This window comes from Anabrus simplex, chromosome 1, assembly GCF_040414725.1.
Source record: "Anabrus simplex isolate iqAnaSimp1 chromosome 1, ASM4041472v1, whole genome shotgun sequence".
NCBI lineage: Eukaryota > Metazoa > Arthropoda > Insecta > Orthoptera > Tettigoniidae > Anabrus > Anabrus simplex.
This window is the reverse complement of record NC_090265.1, coordinates 491,707,129-491,726,207: the sequence shown is the minus strand read 5'-3', so window position 1 is coordinate 491,726,207 and position 19,079 is coordinate 491,707,129. Positions and strand designations below refer to the sequence as shown.

At 38.7% G+C, this 19,079-nt stretch overlaps 1 protein-coding gene across 2 annotated transcripts in view; it reads left to right on the top strand.

The window, feature by feature from the left end:
* ACC (acetyl-CoA carboxylase) overlaps positions 1–19,079 on the top strand; it is a 391,497-nt gene that overhangs the window by 347,405 nt on the left and 25,013 nt on the right. For both annotated transcript variants that reach the window (XM_067135322.2, XM_067135321.2), the window contains exons 37-39: positions 8,750–8,927; positions 12,918–13,188; positions 14,720–14,890. In XM_067135322.2, the coding sequence (XP_066991423.2) occupies positions 8,750–8,927; positions 12,918–13,188; positions 14,720–14,890 (620 nt within the window). The remainder of the gene's footprint in view (positions 1–8,749; positions 8,928–12,917; positions 13,189–14,719; positions 14,891–19,079) is intronic.

Sequence of the window (19,079 nt, the reverse complement as noted above, 5' to 3'; positions counted from 1 at the left end):
AATCTCGTACCGCGCAAGATAGGCCTACGTCGACTTTTAAAGGTTATGTTGAACTCGAAAACATGGGTTCGAATGTATCGATTCTTAAAAGTTCTCGAATGCATTATATTCAATTCTGCGCGTCACAAATCCAATCAAATTGGAAAGATAAAAGAAATATCAAAACTTCTGAAATTACGTTTATTCGTGACCTTGAGGTCATCTGGAAAGCGCGCTCGCTGCACATGTCAGTAGGAGTATGAAATTATACCAACCATTTAAAATGTAACGTGCGCAAATAAAACGACTGCGGTTTTTGGTATTCTAACACGAAAACGTAAAATTCCCAGTCTTACATTAGGACCTAAACAGTAATAGGCAATTCCAAGACCTCCCATGGCTTTCTTTTTTAAAAATTACATTTAGGTGCAACATGTGTTTTGGTCTCGCTAACATAATCATGTACGATAATATAAAAAAATACTGAATTTGTGTTAAGAAGCAGTTTCGATTCCTGCCTGAAAGCCCAGTTACTCTGCAGTGCTCTGAGCAAAGTGCCAAAAACCTCTTCGGCAGTACGATCGAAAAAAGTAAAAATATAAACATCTAACCGTGGACATAATATGGACGTTTTATAAGTGCGAACATTTGACGAAACTCGTTCCGTCTTCAAGCAGAGCTGTCAAAATGCGCCGTGTCTCCTTGCAATTGTTGTCGCCACTCTCTGCTTTATGATTTTCCGAGATTCTCTAAACAATACCACCCGAATGCGATGCTAAGATGGTCCCTTATGCAAGTTCACCGCCGATCGCTTTTCCAGTACCGGTACAGTACTTGCTTTAATTATTGCAGTGACGGGGCGTTAACGCCAAGATCCATAAATATGCCATAGCCATCCTTTTGTAAGATACAGTTTATTAAAAAACGATTGATCGAGGATTTAGCGTTGATGGGACTGGAATTTCTGGACGGTTGATCCGGGAAATCGTTTCTTCGAGGAACGGATAATGTGGGACTTTTACAACGTGATTTAATTACGATGCTCGCGGGACCACATAATTTGAACGCATATACCGGGAAAACGTATTTTCCGGGAACGGATAATCGAGGTTCCACTGTATTATACAAAGGGTAAAGATAGGAATTTTGCAGGGCTGTTACAATGAAAGATATATAGATAATTCACTATAGATGCTGTAATTCTACGTACAACTTTTTAGGAGCTAGATTCGTTATCCTATAACATTCGTCAGATGGATCTTTAGTTTGTTTACTTAACAAGAAAAACATAAGTCTGGATTCCTCTTCATTCATAATGGCATTTTTATGATCACTTCAGTGATATGAAAATTTTTGGACTTAGAAAATAGTCATTCAGTATATCTATAATTACTCTTGGAACAGTGAGACTAGGAAGTCTTTTAATTTTATATTATACACTGGCAGAAAAAAAGTCCAAACACTAAGAAGGGGTTGTGCTAGATTAACGAACATTGGTAGGCATGTTTATACATCTGAAAGACGACGTTGATTCACATTTCCCGCAAATCGCATTAGCATGGCTCTAGTAGCGGTCCCATGCCGTTGCACATCAGGTTTGCTTTAAATACGGGCTGTACTGTGCAAGAACGTTAGTTACCTGTGAGATTGGATGGAGTGAATGTGAGTGGGTCAAGAATGTCTTTACGACAACGAAGAGGCCAGTATCAACAGCTCACAACATACATAAGATAGGCGATACAAGTCAAGGAGCCATTTTAAGTCCATGGCATAGGAAGTCATTTTTTGTTCCAGACACAAAGAGCCATATTCAATTCGTAACATACGGAAGTGTTTATCTGTGTGTATGTGCGGAATGCCCAGCTAAATCTGTGCCACACAGAGATCTGAAATTTTTAACATAGGTATATTCTTAAATGAATTTTTACACAGGTAAAGATCTGTTTTCACAATGACATGACAAATATATATATAAGATATCTGAAGGCAAGTAAAGGCATATAAGGTGAGAAAGATGCTTAAATTATAGTAAATATATAATGCAATTTGTAATGCGTCACATTAACAGGACATGTATAAGGAATAACAATAGAAGAGAAAGACCAAGACATGAACAGTGCAAAACAGACCAAATAATAATAATAATAATAATAATAATAATAATAATAATAATAATAACAACATACATACATTATCATTATAGACTGTTATGCCTTTCAGCGTTCAGTCTGCAAGCCTCTGAGAATTTACTAAACGTCGCCACAATCCTCGATTTGCAACTAGTGTTGTGGCCTCATTTAGTTCTATACCTCTTATCCTTAAATCGTTAGAAACCAAGTCTAACCATCGTCGTCTTGGTCTCCCTCTACTTCTCTTACCCTCCATAACAGAGTCCATTATTCTCCTAGGTAACCTATCCTCTTCCATTCGCCTCACATGACCCCACCACCGAAGCCGGTTTATGCGTACAGCTTCATCCATCGAGTTCATTCCTAAATTAGACTTTATCTCCTCATTCCGAGTACCCTCCTGCCATTGTTCCCACCTGTTTGTACCAGCAATCATTCTTGCTACTTTCATGTCTGTTACTGCCTGCCTTTTTGTGGTCTGAAACCACATTGATTACTTATGTCATTAGTCCCTCCATGATTTCTTAAATGCCTGTAAGTTCCCTGCTGGTTATACTGATTAAATATCTTGATAGCTGTTATCTTGAATGTACTAAAACATATCAAATTATCAAATTTCCTAATTAAAAGTTGTGCCCAAAATGTTATTTGCCTCTTTGATTTTATATACTGTACCTCTTCTCTGAGAGAGACAAGTAAGAAAGGAACATGAAAAATGGGACGAACACAATGAAAAATAAGTGTGGGAAGAGGGACCAACAGAAATAGGAGATGAGGACACACATGGAAACACAAAAGGACAAGGACAATCTCCACATCTTCATACACTGCTGTCTTCAAATATAGGGCTCTCTCCTTATCAGTCCCAGTTCTTCTACTTCCATCTCTTCTCATTTCTGCTCCCAGCTACAGCTGAGGGTGGGCATCAACACTTGTTGAAGGGACATCTTGACAACAGATTTTCAGTCTTGATGTGGGATCCCCATGTGGGTGGGGGCAGTAGAATAACGCCATGGTAGCCCCTGCCTGTTATAAAAGGGCCCCAGGGGCTCTTAACTTGAGAGTGTGGGTTGGGAACCACAGGGCTCTAAGCTCAGTCTTGGCATTGCTTCCACTTACTTGTGCCAGGCCACTCACTTTCATCAATCCTATTTGACCTCCATTGGTCAACTCTTGTTCTTTCCTAACCCTGACAGTATTAAATCATTCAATGCTTAGGGAGTCTTTCATTTTCATGCCCTTCGTGGTCCTTGCCTTTCTTTGGCCGATACCTTCATTTTTCAAAGTGTCAGACTCCTTCCATATTTTCCCCTCTGATTATGCCTAATTGTATCTCCTTTTAAAACAATAAATCACCATTACTCTTGATGTGGGATAAGTGTAGGATGAGAAGAAAGCCAGATTAAGTACAGGAAAAGGGGAAAAACAAAGATGAATACAGGATATAAAAGAATAGGATCACTGGACAAAACACAAAAGGAGAAAAGGATCCCAATAGGCTAAAATATTTATAATATATTCCTACACTTATGTACTTCCACTCTCTATATTTTGAAACTTATTATCCAATAAATTATTATTATTATTATTATTATTATTATTATTATTATTATTATTATTATTATTATTATTATCATCATCATCATCATCATCATCATCATCCGTTTCACCCTCTTTGGGGTGCGATAGATCTACCATTGGTTAGTGAGTCGTGTTTTTCTGTCCTCCCAGTACTTTTTCATTCTTGTCATTATTATTATTATTATTATTATTATTATTATTATTATTATTATTATTATTATTATTATTTGTTGAAAAGGCACGATGTTTCGGAAAGTAATAAGATCAGCACGGTTTATATTAAAATGACACTATTTATTACATTCGTAAAATACAGATGGATGCAGTGAAACAATGGACATGGAGATTATAATCGTGACATGTCAGAATGGACAAAGAAAACGTAGTGTGTAGGTGGCGCTACTTGATGGTGGCTCAGCCAGAGTCATATGAATATATAGAAATATTCTCAACACCCCCTCTTGAAGGCTGAACCAGCTTCAATGTTTCAGTCTTCTGACTCTCAGAAACTCTAAACACTTCCAGTGCTTATCCTTCGGTAGTCCCTTGGTTAATATATCTGCAGGCATCTTCTCAGTTGACAAGTATTCAAGGTGAATGTCCCCAGATGAAAGAACCTCTCATACAAAGTAATGTCGCACATCAATGTGCTTCGTCCGAGAGTGGAAAACAGGATTTCCAGCAAGCTTCTGAGCTCCAATGTTGTCGTTGTATAGCTGTACAATCAACACGCTGTTAATGCCTATCTCCCTTGCTAGTCGTAGTAAGTGCCCTGCCTCTTTTGAAGCCTCACTAAAGGCGATATATTCAGCCTCCGTTGAGGACAATGCCACTGTCCGTTGTTTCCTGGATTCCCAAGATACAACTCCGCCATACATTGTGAAGGCAAAGCCAGTGTATGACCTGCGATTGTTGATGCATGCAGCCCAATCAGCATCTACATAGCCAGTTAAATTACTGGTATCGCTTCCAAACTTGATTCCCACATCAGAAGAACCCTTCAGGTACCTCAGTATCCTCTTTGCTGCTTGCCAGTGTTCTTTGCCAAAAGAATCATTGTATTGGCTTAAGACACTCACTGCATGAGATATGTCTGGACGTGTTGCAGTTGATAGATACATAAGAGCACCTATGAGCTCTCTGTAGGGGGCCTCTCGCCATCATCCTTGGACCAAGTATTTGATCTTGACAGTTTAATTCCAGCTTCAATTGGTGTGGCCACGGGCTTTCAATCAGACATTCGAAAGCGAACCAAGATGTCCATAACATAACCTTTCTGTTTCAAGGTGATACCAGATTCATCTCGAGAAAACTCAATCCCGAGACAGTACTTAATGTCTCCTAGGTCTTTGACCTCAAACGACTTCTGTAGAAATTTGTGGACCTCATCAATTTCTCCTGAGTTCCGTGACAAAACTAAAATGTCATCAACATAAACTATGATTAGGAGAGCATCAGCATCAGAACCCTTTACATAGATGCTTGAATCGCCAGACATTGGTTTGACACCAAGCTTTAGTAGTTGCTCATTCAAGTGTTGGTGCCAACAGCGGCCATCCTGCATCAAGCCATACAGAGCCTTTTTAATACGGCACACATAATCCTTGCTCAACATCTTCAGCATCCTCTTGGCTTCAGCTATGATCTCAGATGTTGCATTACTTTCCTCTACGATGAATTTGAGTATTTCCCTGGTGTAGTTTGGTACTTCCATAAAGATTTCCTCTTCAACAATTCCATTTAAGTATGCAGTTGCTACATCGAATTGTCGGACATACATTCCATGATGAGCAGCGAGCACAATAGCTATTCGTATTGAGCTGAGTCGTGCTACCGGTGCGAATGTTTCAGTATAATCTATACCTGGCCTCTGGGAAAACCCCCTGGCCACCACTCTAGCCTTCCTTCTTGTGATTTCACCATTTGCTCCGTACTTATTCCCAAGGACTACGCAACTTCCAATTGTCGTCCTATTTTCTGGGCGGTCTACAAGATCCCAGGCCTTGTTTCTTAGAATAGAGACAAATTCATCTGCCATCGCCAGCATCCACTCAGTTTTCTCTGGACCTGAAAATGCCATCTGAATTGGAACCTCAGCCAGACATATCGAATCAATTTGTCCTCCACCGTGTTCCTGGTAAAGCTTTCGAGGTCTGCCTCGTGGGCCTGGACGAATCATTTCTGGTCTCCCTGGAGCATGTCGAGATTGTCGTATTTCTGGTTTTGGTTCATTTTCAAAACCAAAAAATTCTTCTTCAGAACTATCCAGATCTTTGGTGCTTTCTGTATATTCTGTGTCTCTAGGAGTTATCTTTACATTGATGAAAGGATCAACCTGCTCTGGCTCTATCCTGGGATGATCTTCATCAAAGTGCTCTACATTTGGGTGCTGACTTGGAAAAATATCAAGATCGTATTTTTGCTCTTTTCTGTCTCCTTTCAAAAACTTGACTACACGTGAAATTTCCACTTTTCGTTCCTGTGGTATCCAAATTCTGAAACCTTTGGACTGCTCCGCATATCCGAGGAATATGCCCTTTTTTCCCCCGAGGGTCGAATTTTACTATGTTCAGCGATCGATTTAGGCAGTAGGTTTCACATCCAAATCTTTCGATTTACAAACATTTGGAACCTTTCCAGTCCGGGCTTCATAAGGAGCTCGTCCACCCAGTTTACTTGTAGGACATCTGTTCCTAATGTAATTCGCTGTTGAAACAGCCTCTGCCCAGAAAGAAGGAGGAAGTCGGGACTGCATTAATAAACATCTGGCCATCTCGACGAGTGTACGGTTTCTCCTTTCCGCTACTCCATTTTGTTCCGGGTTACACGGAATCGTCAGTCGTCGTAGGATCCCACAGCTTTTCAACAATGCGTCAAATTGGGAATTCACGTACTCCGTTCCATTATCAGACTGCAAAATCTTTATCTTCGTGTTTTTCTGTGTTTCCAGACATTTTTTGAAGTCCTGAAACTCATTAACGACTTCATTTTTCTGACGAAGAAACTTCACTTCGCACCATCCAATCGCATCGTCGACGAATGTGACAAAGTAACGCGCATTTCCATTCGAGGAAACCCTCATAGGGCTGCAAATATCAGAATGAATTAATTCCCCTGGTTCCATTCTCGTATCGGACTTCTTCGGAAAAGGGGTACCTGTCATCTTTCCTTGGAGACAGATCTCACATTCAAAATCCTCTTCAGTGTCGATGACTTTGATTCCCTCTATCCTTTTATTTTTCACTGCCTGACGTAGATCTGTTATGTTTAGATGTCCCAATCGAATGTGGCAGTCCATAATAGATCCTTTGCGCGTATCTTCAGCTCGGGCAAGTTTTCCCTGTTCTTCGGTGAACGACCCATTAACGTAATAAAGTCCGTCTTTTCTTTGTGCAATGAATAAGGTACTATCGTTTGCATCTGTAACTCAATGGATGTTTTGTCAAACACTACACGGTGACCCCTGTCTACGATCTTCCTGACTGAGAGTAGATTAGTACGCAGATCGGATACGTATAATGTATCGCATAGGTTGAAACTTTTATCACAATCATCAATGTTCACTGACACTGTCACAACACCTTTTGCACTTATTTTCGATGTAGAACTGTTCGCTAACTTTAAATTGTCAGAAACATTGGATTCTACTTGTGAAAAATAGTCCAGATTTTTACACATGTGCGATGTACAGCCGCTGTCGAGGCACCACACTGTATCTGCGCCGCGGTCCGTCACAAACTTGCACGAGTTCAGTTCTGATGTAATACATAGCGAGGTACTTCCTTCAGCCTTGTGAGCATTGTCATGATCATTTTTACTCGATTTGCACTCCTTCGCCTTATGACCTATCCTTTTACAACGATAACAACGAAGAGATGTGGATACTCCTTTTTCGCCTTTATCGACTTTGCTTGCGGGCTTTCTATAATTCTTGTTCTTGTATTTTCGTTCAACAGACATACAGTTTGCATCATGTTGCTTCGATCTGCTCCTCGTGTCACTTTCTTCGACAATTTTTATGCGTAATACCTCTGGCTTTGGAAGTTCGTCGCGAGATTCTATCGCACACCGAAAGTATTCGAAACTGACTGGCAATCTGTACAGAAGTAATATGGATAACAAATCATCGTCGATTGCCACGTCCATACCATTGAGCTTGTCCAAGGCGTCGAAAAATCTCCGCAAATGATTGCGTACATCCCCATCTTCACTCATTCTTTGAAGCACGATCTGCTTTAATAATGTTGCCTTCCACGCCGGCCCCTTCGATTGGCAAATCGACTCTAGTTTCAGCCACAGTTCGCGCGAAGTGACACAATCTTTTACTTCTTTCAATTCCGAGGGTTGAATCGCCAAGATGATATCTGACATTGCTTCACTGTCACGTTCTTCCCATTCTGTAATAGCGGCTGCATTCTCGCTAACCGGTTCAGGTTTAACCTTTATCGCAGCTATGTACGCCCATGTACTATTTTTTACTAACACAGCCTTCATGTGAATTTTCCACATGTCAAAGTTGTCCTTTGATAACGTCTCGATGCGCACCATACTTGAAGTGTTCATCTTCACGCACTATTTCTTCGCAGAAGACACTTGGCTAAATGTTTAACTCAACCTTGCCAACCGTGCGCGACACAATATTTTCACGCGTCTATTTTTCACTGTATTTTATCACTACACATTTAATCACTTTCCACCGCGCATTCTGGGCCCGTAACCTGTTGAAAAGGTGCGATGTTATGGAAAGTAATAAGATCAGCACGGTTTATATTAAAATGACACTATTTATTACATACGTAAATTACAGATGGATGCAGTGAAACAATAGACATGGAGATTACAATCGTGACATGTCAGAATGGACAAAGAAAACGTAGTGTGTAGGTGGCGTATGGTGGCTCAGCCAGAGTCATATGAATATATATAAATATTCTCAGCATGATGATGATGATTATTATTATTATTATTATTATTATTATTATTATTATTATTATTATTATTATTATTATTATTATTATTATTATTATTATATCAGGTTAATTAATTGCTCTTTAATTCAGATATGTATGAGCAAGTTGTGAAATTTGGTGCATACATTGTGGATGGCCTTCGAGAGTACAAACAGCCAATTATCATCTACATTCCACCTAATGGGGAACTGAGAGGAGGAGCTTGGGCTGTTGTGGATCCCACTATCAATCCAAGACACATGGAGATGTATGCCGACCCAGAAAGCAGGTTAGTTCACTTCCTATTACCGTTATAATACATAGGATCTTATGAGTGAATATACTCTATGTAGTTCATTGAAAAAATGTCCAGTGTTGTAGGCTGTAGTTGATTTGTGTTTCCAGCTTTTGCCAGAAACTGTGCCCAGCAGTTTGAAGCTTCTGTCCTCTCTGAAGATCAATAGTGAATATACCAGGTGCCATTTCTGGCAAAACTGGGAACTAGAAACTCAGTTCAGCCGCAGCCTACAAGCCTGAAAAATCCTATCATGAAAGTCGAAGTTGTTGTTGTTATGTCTATGTTACCTCTAATGCTATAAGCTTATCACTGGTAGAGTATCTGACTCATGATCCCAAGTTTGCAGGTTTGGCCCTGGTTGAGGAATTTGATTTTTGAAGGGCGGTCAAAACTCTTGGCACTCCATGTCGTTGCTGGCATCTGGTGATGCACTTAGTGTCACCTGACAAATTAAGTGAGAGCACATAAATAATCAATAACATTAGAAGTATATTGGTCCGGATACGTAGACAATGTACTTACCATGATAGACCAATGAATAATCTGTAGTAAAACTGTTTTAGATCACCTTAACTCCCTAAGTCTGTATATTAAATTCACACACAAACCAGAAATAAGAAAAACAGTCAACTTCCTTGATCTCAAAATCACCAGAAATAACAAATCTCTTAAGTTTGATATATAAAGAAAGGCCACCCAGACAATCAGTGTTATTTGAAAGGATTCTTTACACCCCCCCACACTCACGCACACACACATAAAAAGTTGCTTTCTACTGCATGATTCATAGAGCTATGAACATCCCCCTTTCAAATGCAGACTGCAAGAAAGAAATTAATCATATACACGTGATTGTTATCTATAATGGCTGCAATAAAGAATATGTTAACATAATTATCAACAAAATAAATATTAAGTCACTCACCACCTTGAATAAAGATTCAAAGGAGAAAAAAGAATGTGTTACTTTCACTTATAACAATATGTACCAAATTACAAATATTTTTAAGAAACACAATTTCAATTTCACATTCAAAATCATCAACACAAACGCCAAAATATTCTGCAACACCCGTACTGTCAATAATAATAATAATAATAATAATAATAATAATAATAATAATAATAAATACACGCAATCCGGAGTTTACAAATTAAAGTATGCTGAATGCGTTGCCACTTACAACCGGTAGGTTTTTTGCCATATGCTACAAGGAACCTGTAAATGCCGACAAACATAGAAGATTTTCAGTAATGAATGCATACATGAATGACTGCAATCATAAGTTCTCTACAATTAATCAAGACATGAAAATCAGTCGAACAGCCAATAAAGGAAAATACTTAAATATTCTTGAAAATCTACACACAGTGTATACCTTGACCAAAGGCAAAACCCATGCATAACCTTAATGAAACTACAGAAAGAAACAATGTATTATAACAAGCTACTTCCTCCCCTCTTGTTGCTGCAGCTTCCCCTTCACCTCCAGTTCCCCTCGCCAGTAATAGTTCAAGGCAAGCAATAACTCACTCTCGCTCAGATGACCACTTCACCTGACAACATAAACGTCAGGGGCTGGAAGACAGGACGTAAATGTTTTCATTCAACCATTCACCGCATTTCACAGTCACATCAGTTATGCAACAGTTTGCAATTCTCAATTTTTTCTTTTTAGCTCTTGACAACTTATTCATGAAGATTTTCATGAGCTCTCCTAGTATAATTAATGCCAATAGGTTACATATTGGCAACATAAATAACATAATCACAAAAAAATGACAGAGTATCAAACAAGTGCAATTCTTTCAGCAATTCCTGATCAGCATTCACCACAATACATGTTGTTAAAAAGTGGTATCTTCGCATCCATTTTAATTTTATTTCACCAAAGACTATACCAGAACATTATCAAGCAAACATTATCTTCGCATCCATTTTAATTTTATTTCACCAAAGACTATACCAGAACATTATCAAGCAAACATTATCATGTGGTACTTCATTGTAAAAACAAACAAATATTGTAGGAACTGTCAGGCCCAACAGAATAAAACATACCACCTGATATTTCATTTAAAGTATTACAAAGAGGTGAATACAAAACGTGGTCGTCAAACAACATTTTGTGCCTCAGATGGAAGGATAACAAAGATTTTCATTTCCTTTCTTCAGAACACACACCAGCAAATATTAGATCAACGGGAAAACTCAGGACAAAGCACATACAAGTGCCAGGGGAAGAAAAGTCTCATGTTTCCATCTCAACAACAAACTGGCCCACTATGAACTTAATGTCAAATTCCAGAACGCTAGACTTCCCCACAACAAACACCCAAAATACCTTGGAGTAACCCTTGACAGAACACTGTCCTTCAAGGAACATCTGAAGATGACAAAAGCTAAACTCCAGTCACGGAACAATATCATCCACAAACTGTGTGGCACCACCTGGGGTTCTTCTGCTTCGACCTTATGAACTCAGCCCTCACCCTTGTCTTCTCAACTGCAGAATATTGCTCTCCAGTCTGGCTGAACAGCTGTTACACAAAACTGGTTGATACTCAGCTAAATCGTACTTTACGCATTATATCGGGAACCATAAAATCTACCCCCACTTCTTGGCTACCAGTTCTGAGCCATATTCCTCCACCTCACGTACAGAGAAAGAATGCCTTGTTGCATGAGTACCAGAAGCTGTCGAGGAATTCCAATCTGCCAATTCATGGAGATATCCCCTACGCCTTGAACAACAGACTTCGGTCCAGAAATCCACCAATAAGGACTGCCAAAATCCTGGTTGACAAATTCAGCCTGCAGCAGGATTGGTTTCAAGAATGGACTTCTATGGCTCCAGCTGAGTATCAGAACTTCCCCTGTGTAACAAGTATTCCAAAAGGATTTGACCTACCTCGCAAAACCTGGACAACCCTCAATCTTATCAGGACAGGCCATGGAAAGTGCGCTGACTTCCTCTATAAATGGGGTAAACTCCCCTCCCCGGAATGTAGCTGCGGTGCTCCTAAGCAAACAGTTCGTCATACAGTGGAACAGTGCCCCCTGAGTGCTTATCAGGGTAGCCCAAAAGACTTTCTTGACCAAAATCCTTCTTGTATAGACTATTTGCAGAGCTTGATGGTGAAATTGTAACCTACATATTTAATTTGTGATTGTGTGTTTTTTATTTTTAATGTCATACGCTAAATAATAATAATAATAAAGGGAAAACTTTGACATAACCCTTATCTCAACCTTCTAGTATATGAAAATCTTAACAGGAGCCGTCTGTTAGAAACTGGGTGGACTATAGAAAGATATCTGAGCATTGGCAGTGCACGAGCCCAGCTCGTCATCCGAGTTGTAGGCCATGTGCTCGCAAGCGGGCGTGCCTCATCATCCGAGTTCACTGGGTTAAAGTGATCATCTAGTCTGTGGCAAATTATTGGTGCCATCTTATAATACAAACAAGAAAAAATGTCTTATCTTCAGCGGGAAACCAGAATTTTTTGCTATGAATTGAAAACAAACACATCCAGTATTCTTGGCTGTGAAAGCCGTAATGAAATTTAATTTTGATGCTCATTTAGGAGAGGTAATGTTTGCCTAATAAATTACTGTATTACTGTATTATCTACCTGTCTAAAAATAAATAGAAAAAAAACTGTAAATAAGGAGATACAATTAAGCAAAGAACTAAAGAATGTTGGTATTGATAAATAAAATTAGTTAAATGAAACAATGATTGGAAAATAATTTGGATAGATTCATCTAGTGGAAAACTTCAGGAGAAACTTCAAATTTTGGGTAAAGTATAATAACCCATAATCAAGGTCTTTGCTATCCATTCTTTGTGTAATTGTGGAGTTTAAAAATTCCTTACTAAGTAATTTTTAGTATGGATGTTTCCGTCCTGAAATCTTTTTGACTTTAGAAGATAGTGTTGATTATAATTTAATGTTTTTTATTATTTTGAAATACAGAGGTGGCGTCTTGGAACCTGAAGGAATTGTAGAGATCAAGTTCCGTGCAAAAGATCTGAGGAAAGCCATGTACCGATTAGATCCTATAATCACCGCATCTCGTGCTGAATTACAAGTGTCATCAGATTTGTCCCAAGAACAAAAAATAGAATTAGAACAACGAATAGCCAATCGAGAGGCATTTTTGATGCCCATGTACCATCAAGTAGCTGTCCATTTTGCAGATCTTCATGATACACCTGAGCGCATGCAAGAAAAAGGAGTAATTCAGGTATGATTTTAGTTACCATCCTTGCCACTGGATCTTGAGTTTGTGTTCATTATCTCTCTCTTTATTTTGATCTTACACTTTCTTCTTGACCTTGTGTCTTTCTGTTATAATGATGTTAGCTCTCTGAAACTGAAGTATATTGTTATTGGGTGCATTTTAGGCACTTTCTGATCCTCCAAACTTAACCACTGCACTGCAGCAGTATAACCTTCAGTGTACAAAAAGTGGGGGTTATCAGAAGCCTTAATTTTTTAATGTGAAAAGAAAATTACTACAGTATTCCAAAGAATGATTTCTTGCCACCAACTTCCTCTTACTAGATCTTGTATTTTGGACTATAACTGATTTTGTTCCTGATTGAAATATATGAAAAGTGTTCTTTGTATGAAGTACCTTAAAAAATGGCCCTTCAGGACAAAGTGTATGTTGTCAGTCATAAATACAGGGTAATATGTATAATGCCAATTCTTTCCTTTTGCCTGCAAATAGTTCCAGATCATTATTATTTGAATCTAATACCCCTAAGTTTGTATACATTTTCAACAATACTTATTAATGGAATAGACATCATATAGCCAAATAGTTTTAGTATAATCTCTGTCAATAGACCTGAGAAAAGTGGGTATTGAAGTAGTCAAGTGCCTGGGCTCTGCAGGTGGAGGGGGGGGGGGGAGAGAGAGAGAGAGAGAGAGAGAGAGAGAGAGAGAGAGAGAGAGAGTGTGTGTGTGTGTGTGTGTGTTTTTTTTTTTTACTGATGCTGAGAAGGTAGAAGGATGAGGTTTAAATGGTCCTTAAAGTGGATATGGAGTAGAAGATGTTTCTAGATTAGCAATTGTTGTGGTGATCACATAAATAATTGTTTGGCTAGTGTTGGTAGTCAAGTCACTGACAGATTTTGCTCTTACATTAACTGATTGTTAGTTGAGGTGCATGACTTTGTATAGGGTAGGACTTGATGGTGTTGTTAATGTTGTACTGAGCATATTTATGTAGATGACGGTTCTCTAAGCAAGTCTTCTTCACTGGCAAAAGAGCCAGGAGGATTTTTTTGAGGTGAGGAAGAGTGAACATTTTTATTTCATTGGGCACATGAACCACACATGAGATTCTACCCAGGTACATATGAATTGAGTCTAAGTGTAGACCGAAACCTTGCTTCAAAATATTGAGAAGTTCAGAGGTCAGCAGATGTTGCCCATTGCATAGGTCGTATCAGAAGACTAAGGTTTATGTTTCCCCTTAACTGCTTATTTACTTTTCTCAGTTCTCTCTCTAGTACTGTCCATGTTTGTGGTCATCTAGATATCCACCTTATTTTCTCCTCTGAATGATGGTTAAAATTAAAATTTTGGGCCATGTGTTATTATTTCCCCTGCATGCATCCTTATGGTATTTATTTAAATAGAGATATTGTAATTTTATTTATATAGTTATAAATGCATCTTTTACAGAATTAATTTTGGATGGTAACATTCTATTGCTTTGCCCTTTTCTTCAACACTAGACATGATAATATGCTCTTACCATGCAGGATATTGTACCTTGGCGGAAGTCCCGTTGTATCCTGTTCTGGAGGTTAAAACGGCTGCTATTGGCGAATCAGATAAAGACCCAACTTCTAACAATTCAGCCTAACTTAAGTGTCGGTCAGGCTGAAGCCATGCTAAGGCGTTGGTTTGTGGAAGATAAAGGTGCAACCTCTGTAAGTAATAAATATTGGTAATATATTCTGGATCTATAACACTGTTGCATGGTTGTATTTGGACTTAGAATTTTAAAAGTTGGCTGGAGACTTCATAATCTCCTCTACTGAAAATTCAAGTTATGTTTCCCTTTAAATATCTTAACTTGCCTGAAGAGAATGGTTTCAGTAATGTATCTTCACTATTAAATCTTCATACAATGTATACTGTAATTACTATGTGCTGCTCATTTATAGTTTTATAATAGGAAGCTTTTTAAACATGTATCTGTGTGAACAAGGGGCAGCCTAACCAAAATGGTAAAAGCATGCTCGATTCATCTGGAGAATGTAGGTTTAATTCCCCATCATGATTAGAAATGAGAAATGAGGAGACTTCAACTTCTGAAGAGGCATATGGTTCTAGGACTTACTCAACCTACAGAAATAAGTTCAGGTTAATTCCTAGGGGCAAAGTCAGCCGGGCATAGAGCATACCACTCTCTCATTTAGTAAGGAAATTGGGAGCTGAAGAAGTCTTTGCCTTCTGTTCCTCCAGGGACCTTCATGGTCTGTATGAAGATGGATTTATTCTTTTCATCATCATCGTCGCCTTCGTCATTTTCATTTCCCCTTGTCCAGCTCCTGCCAGGTTGGAGTATTGATGGGACTTCTTCACTTTTGCCTCTCCTTTCACCACTCCTCTTCTGTAATTGAATCAGTCATTTAAGAAACAACTCAATTACCTAAATCCTAATTTTTCAGGAGAGACATTAAACATATTTTGTGAATATTTAGTCCCATTAATTTGAATGTTATATGTTTCTTGGCTGGAGTCTGGCTGCTTAAAAGTATTGGTAGTTTGCAATGTGTGGTAAACACATTAGTTAACTCATTCTTCTTCTCATTCACATAACTCATGTTTGATTATCATGATCTCATGCTTACTTTTATTATTTGATGGTATTCACCAGCAGTCACCATTGCCTACAGTCTTCTGCTTTCTGAATTGTCACTCAAAGAGGTGCGTGAGTTGCGTCTTTGATTTGGTCTATCCCTCTTCCGGAAGCTCTTCCACGCAGTCTGATACTGTTTACTTTTCCTTGAACAACTAATTTTTCAAGGCTATTTTCTCTCCTTAATACATGTCCAAATAAATTTTCCATCTAACAAGAGTGAAAAGCCGATTCGGGACATCAAACTCTTTGATTATGAAGGAGTTAGATCTTTTCTCTGTCCAAGGTATTCGTAGCATCCTCCGCCAGCATCACATTCAATGTGTTGATGCGCTTTTCGTCCTTGGCTTTCAGTATGCATGATTCATAGCCATAGAGGAAGACTAAGACACTGTGTTACTTTAAATATGTATAATTGAGCCCTTTCTTGAATTACTGTAGTGAACAATTACATAAATCAATGTCAATGTTGTGAAAAGTGATAAAATATAAACATGACACTGTTAATAGTTATTATATTTCAAAGCATATCAAATGTGTGTAAACATACCTAAGTGCAATTTTTTTTAATAATTAGCTTTACGTCGTACTGACGCAGACAGGTCTTATGGCAACGATGGGATAGAAAACGGCTAGGAGTGGGAAGGAAGCAGCTGTGGCCTTAATTAAGGTACAGCTCCAACATTTGCCAGGTGTGAAGACTGGAAACCACAGAAAGTCATCTTCACGGCTACCGACAGTGGGGCTCGAACCCACTATCTTGCGAATGCAAGCTCATAGCTGTGCACCCATAACTGCATGGCCAACTGGCTTGGTAAAGTGCAAATTAGCAGGACATTAGCGAATATGCAATAAAGATGGAAAGATTCATTTTCAGCCATCATTGTCTGTTTTGGTAGTAAGTCATGCAACAATTTCCCTGTAAAAGCTATCATGTTCTTCAGGGATGTAACACATCAGTTTAAACAAGACCTTTTATTTTGTTGGCATTGAGATGAACTGGGCCAGTATATGCACAGTGGTCAGGAAGTTGCACAACTGGTGGTGTAGTTATTTGCAGCTGAAAAGTACATTGTACTAAACCTCCAATGAAATTTGAGGTACAAACTTGTTCCGGATGGTTGGAGTCATACTTGAACTCCATGAACATAGTAGGCTATAAGCTTACTTTAGCATCTGGAGACACTTGTTTCATTTGTGATTCTATCAACAAGCAACCCCTTTTATAAAATCTTTGCCACCATGTCACAACATTTAAAAAATCCTTGTGTGATACAAGTTTCGCTATAAATTGGTTTCCTTTTGCTGCATTTGCAATGATTTCAATATATTCCTTGACGGAATAAATACAGTCATATTTCCGGGTGCATCTTTTTATTAGGCCAAAATCCCTGAATGTCCTCCAACAGGGAAGAAATGAGAGATTCTGTCAAATCATTTGCTTTTGGCTAATGCAGTGCAAATTCTAATCATAGAGTAGTTCTTATTTTGGACTATACAACCATCCGAGTATCCTTCCCTCTTGCTTCCTCAGGAACATGATGTTTAACCCTTCAGCGATGGGGAACATTTGAGTGTCGCTTTACCCAGTGGACAGAGGTGATTCAGGTGTGAGCACTAAGAAAATGCAGCAATCTTTTTTAAAAATTTACTGTCACAACAGTTAAGCTGAGTTATTTTCAGATGTGTGCAGTAGAGACTCAAAAGAATGTTTATATTCATTGACTTTATATTTACCTTATAGTCTACTAATGGAGAAGAGACCATATTTTACACAGAATGAAAGTGACGTTCTTGTATTTGCACGAGTGGTTTCACAATGCAATGAAAACTAGGTTAATTGTTGCTTGGGAACTGTTACGATGTTTTGTGGATTTGCAGAGGTGAAAGAAGGTGCTGGCTGGAATAGGTCTCAACTACAGAATTAAAGTTAATTTAAAACTTTGACAAAGGTTATATTTTCAACAGACAACAAGGTTTAACAATTTTCATATAGACTTTCAAAACTCAACAAATAACAAGTCAGCAACAAGCCAAAATCAGGTACAAAGAAATTACAAGATTTCGGGGGGGTTATTACCAAAATCTGGGCTTCAAGCCCCAAGTATAATTCCTGAGCTCTCAGCTCCCAACTACCATTGCTGAAGGGCATAAAACCCCTAAGTACAAGGAGCACTTGCTCCTAATTACAGTGTTAAGAAAAAGAGCAGACCGGCTCTCAATTTGACAAGCCTATCAAAGGCTACAACAAACTTCATTTCTATCTGCCCTTAAGGCACACCAAGAAACAGGGGTATTTGATACCCAACCTACAGGGCCTTTACATGAGGAAAATAAAACATCAGGTTAAGGTACTGGCCCATAATACAAAATAGAATGGAGGCGAAGCTTGCACTCCTAATACACTTAGGCCGCTTACGCAAGGGCTAATCCCATACTAAGGAGGTGACACGATAAGAAAACTTTATTACATTACGAAGAGAAGAAAAACGGTTATGAAAACGTAGTCACCTCAAAACAATATGAGTGGGAGCTCGAGAGGGTTAGGCACTCTCTATCCCAATTTGTAGTTAAAGAGACGGAATTTTTACCAAATGTCTATTACATTTTAAAGATAGGTTACATGAGAAAAGTTTCGAACCTGCCCCGAGGGTTAAACTGCTGAGCTGGCAAGAAATAAAGTTATTAAACGGCCATTACCTTGTGGATGAACTGCTGCCCGAAGAAAGAGGCACTTTCCGCCCCCTGCTACATAATCACACACTAAGCAAGATGTCGATGAAGTGGCACCGAGACAAGAAAATCAGCAGTTTATATACCCTCGTGGAACATTCGAGACCTTTCAAGAATGAGTACACACACCCCCTCTCAACTTTATTGGATAGCTTAAAGCAACATCTCCATATCGGAGAAGACATGCGTTATTGGTCAAAAATTAATTAGAGAAATTTGGGATTGGCTAAATTCAAAACAAGCGGGTAGAAATGATTAATGTTGCCAACCCACAAACCACAGAACAAAATTTAGTAAGGTCAAAAACTTATGAACACAAAACTTCTTCAAGAAGGTTTATTCCTTTGCAACAGAGTGCGTAATCCTGGTTTTTTCTCTGTAGAGACATCTAGAAGAGAATGTCCACACTTCTTGATACGGAATAAACAAACACAAATCGAAATAGACACAGTTCAGAACACTTCAAAATTATACCATTTACCGTAGTGACATCTTTTAAGAAATAGTAGAATTAGTTCAGT